This window comes from Habropoda laboriosa, unplaced genomic scaffold (genome assembly GCF_001263275.1).
Source record: "Habropoda laboriosa isolate 0110345459 unplaced genomic scaffold, ASM126327v1 scaffold380, whole genome shotgun sequence".
NCBI classification, from domain to species: Eukaryota; Metazoa; Arthropoda; class Insecta; order Hymenoptera; family Apidae; genus Habropoda; species Habropoda laboriosa.
In genome coordinates, this window is record NW_017100498.1 from 174,753 (window position 1) to 179,660 (window position 4,908).

Sequence of the window (4,908 nt, forward strand, 5' to 3'; positions counted from 1 at the left end):
GGTCCTAGGGACTAAGTGTCGCAGGCAACGCAATAAACACTTGTGATGTTTTGAGAAAACGATATTTGCCTGCGACGGCGATCACTTGACTCGCTGCCATAAATCCGGCTACAGGATACACCTTAACACTGACCTTTTTTGGTTTCTTTTTAACCTCTTGTCCTACGATTTAAATTTCGATGGCGCGTGCCATAATCAACAGCAAAGTCGGTCACACGAAAATTAACCACGAGCCTGACCCGTGTTGTTTACGTTTGGCCTGATCGACGTACCGCGGCTGTCCCCCGTGATGTTCATGTTCGGCCCGATTTCCTTACCAAGAGTCTCACACGATATTGCAGGCGAAGGGTTAAATGAGAATGTTTTGATAACAATTTTTGCTTTTCTTTTATATTCTTTCAAATTTTGCCCATCTAACAATTCTCGAGATTCTAGTCATAATAGATGAAGTTGATATAAATACACTAGAGGACGCTGGCGTCCAGAGCGATCGCCCTGCCCTAACATCATTACTAAGTCTTGCAAATATAAAAGCACACCAGTGCAGTGCAGTGCAAAACATGTTCAAAGAGACATTATATTGCCTTTTCAATAATTTACTTGCTTAAAATTATCTGTAATAAAGTACATACTTAATTCGGAAGCACAAAGTCTAGAATCTGTCTTAAACAGCCGATTTTTGACAATGGTAGCCTTTTTTTTTTAAGAGATAATAACCCAACACACAGTAAATAATCAAATTTCAAACCTAGAAATGTTTAACAAAAGTTCAGTGATACGGAGGAAGAGGAAATCTATGTCTTTGGATATGAAAATGGAAATTTTAAATCAGTTTGAAAAAGGAGAAAAACCTTCATCAATTGCTAAGTCATATGGAATAAACGAATCCACTGTCAGGACAATAAAAAATATGAGGAAAAGTATTGAAAGCAGTATGTCATCTTGATCTTTAGCAAGCTCAAAGTGCTCTTATTCAAAAAACCCTATAATAGAAAATATGGAGAAGGCATTGGTGATCTGGATTCAGGACAATATTCAAAAGAAAATACCCATGAGCAGTTATATGATAAGACAAAAAGGTGTGAGTATTTTTAACAGTTTAAAAAAGCAAGGTTTAGCTTTAGCATCTGATAAAAAGGAAACAGATTTTTCTGGCAGTAAAGGCTGGTTTGAGAAATTTAAAAAAAGATATTCATTGCACAACCTTAAATTCAAAGGCAAGGCTGTATCTGCTGATAAAGTTGCAGCTAAACAATTTCTACCATGAATTGCTGAAATAAATGAGGAAAATGGTTTTCTCCCACATCAGATATTCAATGTTGATGAGGCTGCTCTATTTTGGAAGAAGAACCCTGGCAAAACTTTTGTGACAAAAAGTATAAAAAGTGTTAGTGAATTTAAGGTAAATGAAGATCGTGTGACATTGTTGCTTTGTAGTAACGCATCAGGAGAGCAATTGATGAAACCTTTGGTTATAAATGGAGCCCTTCGGCCACAAGCATTAAAAGAAATAGACATTAATGATCCTCCCATTCATTGGATGACAAATAAAAAGGCATGGGTGACTACTAATGTTTTTCGGGATTGGTTTTACAACTATTTTATTCAAGAAACTGAAAATTATATGAAGAAAAAAGGCTTTCCTTTTAAAATACGTTTATTATTGGATAATGCACCAGGTCGTCCATCTGCTGAAAGTGGCAGTGAATGTGGGGAACCAGTTTCACTCACCGCAGAAAATATTAATAAAGTTCTTCAACTGGCCACAAAATTGGAAAGTACTGCTCTAGATATTGATCCAAACATTCAACGAGTCTTAAAATTTCAACAAGATTTAAAAAAATGTTGCAGCGAATATCAGGCAATTTACGACAACCTAGCAAAAGATAAGTTATTGACAAATTCATTTAAAAATATAAACAATAATAATGCAAATGAAGTAAGACTTGCAAATATTTTAAGCGATGAAGATGAAGTGACTGAGCCAATGAACAAGAGAAGGTCGATTGCTTTGAATTACAGTACAGATTCTGACACCGAATAAAACCTATTTTGGTTTTCTGAAATATTATTATTTTTTTATTAATCTGTGCGATTTAAATGTTTTTATAACTTATACCTGTTTTTCTTTTTCATAGAAGCAGACTACGCGATTTTTATTCGCGTAAAAAAAATCAACGCGGAACAGTCAATCCGCGTAAATGGAAGGATCGGTGTATATACTGTGAGTATTTGACAAGGAGATGATGACCTTAAACCCTTAGCCTCTTAGCCACGACGTGAATAACTCGGTCTTGCGAATTTAGACTTTCCTTTGGAAATTTAGTACATGCTGACTAATTTGTTTTGAAGAAATCTCAAAAACATCTCTTATCGTATTGATGCTTTTGTGAATTATGGCTAAGAAAGGGCTAATCACCTAACAGTATATTTCTCACGTATAATACATTAGCCAATACTAAAGAATGCTAACATCTACTGATTCTAATTTAACGATTAGATTTAGTTATTAATAGATCACATCTATAATACGTTTATATGTATTGAGCATAATTATGTCATTTTTCATTACTACCCTCTTTTCTTTAATATAATCATTTATCAAAATCAATTTAAATGCAAATATAAAACTACGTTATATACCTTTCGCAATATTGGATAATATACAGAATGAAATAGAAATAGCTGGTCATCTTTAAGAGTATATCATATTCATCTCAAAGATTTGAGAAAGATGGTAAAAATTGGTCCAGTAATATTTTTCTAAGATATAAACACTTTATTTTCGTTGAAGTAAGTCTACCAAATATAGAATTCCAAGCACTATAGATAAATACTACTAGTCTTTGTGGACAGGTATATAAATCAACTTGGAATCAATGTACATTATTTCACCCTATTTAAATTCTCTGAATTTACTTATAAAGACATCTCAAGACAGCTTATTCAAAAAATATATTTTTCTTCTTGAAAATATTTGTAGCTTACGTTATCTACACTGTGTAGACATTAGTTAAAAGAAATGAAATTCAATTTTTTTTAGCCTTTTTTAAGTTGGGCATTATTCGAATAAAAGATGCGAATAAAATGAAGTTATTCGAGAATAACGAATAAACTTTTATTCGAATAAAAATTGATTTGAATAAACCAGGAACAAACGGCGTAGTACTTACCAAGAAGTCTAAGAAGTGGGCCGAGGAACCGCGACAGCGAAGTGAATATGAATTCGTTTTAATTTTCACCACATAGTATTTACAAACAATGTAGCTGAAATAAAAAATAACCTGAACGATGTACAGTTCATATGTACCATAGCTAATATTTATATAAATTTGGTCAGCAAAACGAAGAAGTATTTTAGAAGTAACTGCATATTGGATTGTTCTACAGTCACATTAAAGAAACTTTGAATTGCAGAAAATTTTGAGTTATTGGTTACATAATTGTGAAATAAAGTATATTGCGTTAAAAAGGGAATAGTAATTAAAAATCTTGTGTTAATATTCAAGTACCCGTACTTACGATAAGATAGCACAACTATTGCAAGAAATACATATGGAAAATTGACATTTTGTTAAAATAAGCAGAGACATTTGAGATTGTAAATTCTAAAATTAAAAGAAACTCTATATACGTAAATACGTCACCAATGGTCCACCTCTAACTCGAGTGAGGTTTCCCTTACCGCATGGTACCCCTATGTAAAACAATATCACTTATTTGTGATACTTATCTCTCGTGGAGTTATTTCGAATAACGAATAAAGATACAGGATTTATAAGTGAATAACGAATAAAGATTTTATTCGAACAAAACATTATTTGTTATTCACGAATAAGTCCTGGGCTTTATTCGTCATCTTTTATTCGTTATTCAAGATAAAGTTCGCCCAACTCTGTCTACACAAATGTATAAAATTTTGTAAGAACATTTTAAAAATTATAAAATTATATAATATGCTTATGCACGTACATCATAATTTTTAACACAACATATACAGGATATTTCACTTAACTTTATCACCTGAAATATGTCTGCTGTAGTTAAAATTTCATAAAAGTGTTTCCTACAAAAATTAAATATGTAATTTTGTGCGGGTTAGCGTATAGTAACAACTGTTTTGCTCTGTTGGATTAATGAGATTGAGGTGGGTGAGGAACGTCGTTACCCTGTTTTCACCTCAATTTATTAACGTATAAGTATATGGTCGTATAGGCGTACAATTGGTCTAGAAAATACAATCGTTTATTTTGTTACTTGTCCCGGCGGCAGCGGTTCGGCGGGTACGTCGCGATGGTCGGTAAAGGAAAAACTGTCCGGAGGTGTAGGCGTACTGGGTTTTTATATTGTTAGGACAGGGAGACAGGAGTAGCGATAGATAAAGATAGAAGTGGAGAAAGTGGTGGAAACGGAAAATTCGTTCGTCCTCGTGCGAACCTGAATGCCAGATGTGCGCTTCTTGGGCCACTCGAGGACGAAGGCAAGTTTTAACCCGGGGAGAGACAAAAGAACGGAAACTACAATCTGAAAGAGTTGGAAAAGAGAAAGTTCGCGTGGAAGAATAGAACGAGGTTCGGTAAGGGTTTGTTGGCAACGACGTACCCGCCACACATCTCTCGACCTTGTGCGAGTACATGGGTTTTATAGTAGTTTTGGCCCCTTGCTGCTGACCAATCAATGGTCAGGAAAAGGGCCTGGAGTTCCTTTAATTACACATTAATATCCATAACAAGACACTAATACTGTAAAAATATAAACGTGGTCATTTGATAATTTCAATATAAAAGCAACATTTATAAACTTTCCGAATTTTCTTCTTACTTACCTGGCTAAAAGAACTTCTCCGCGCCCTCCTGGCAGCCCAGGAGCGTCTTTCAGCCCTCTTGCCCCCTCCATACCGGTTTCGCT

At 34.4% G+C, this 4,908-nt stretch overlaps 1 protein-coding gene across 1 annotated transcript; it reads left to right on the plus strand.

Moving 5' to 3' along the window:
- The first annotated feature begins 754 nt into the window (after window positions 1–754).
- Window positions 755–2,044, plus strand: LOC108576117 (tigger transposable element-derived protein 1-like). Its single transcript, XM_017939047.1, has 3 exons — window positions 755–932; window positions 993–1,225; window positions 1,310–2,044. The coding sequence occupies exons 1-3, from the start codon at window positions 755–757 to the stop codon at window positions 2,042–2,044; spliced, it is 1,146 nt and encodes a 381-aa protein (XP_017794536.1).
- The last annotated feature ends 2,864 nt before the right edge of the window (window positions 2,045–4,908 follow it).

Bases quoted from the DNA above. Each gene is read 5' to 3' on its own strand.
- LOC108576117 (XM_017939047.1), top strand. From the start codon at position 755: ATGTTTAACAAAAGTTCAGTGATACGGAGGAAGAGGAAATCTATGTCT. The intron at 933-992 runs GTATGTCATCTT...ACCCTATAATAG, and splicing joins GAGGAAAAGTATTGAAAGCA to AAAATATGGAGAAGGCATTG. The intron at 1,226-1,309 runs GTATCTGCTGAT...CTCCCACATCAG, and splicing joins TTAAATTCAAAGGCAAGGCT to ATATTCAATGTTGATGAGGC.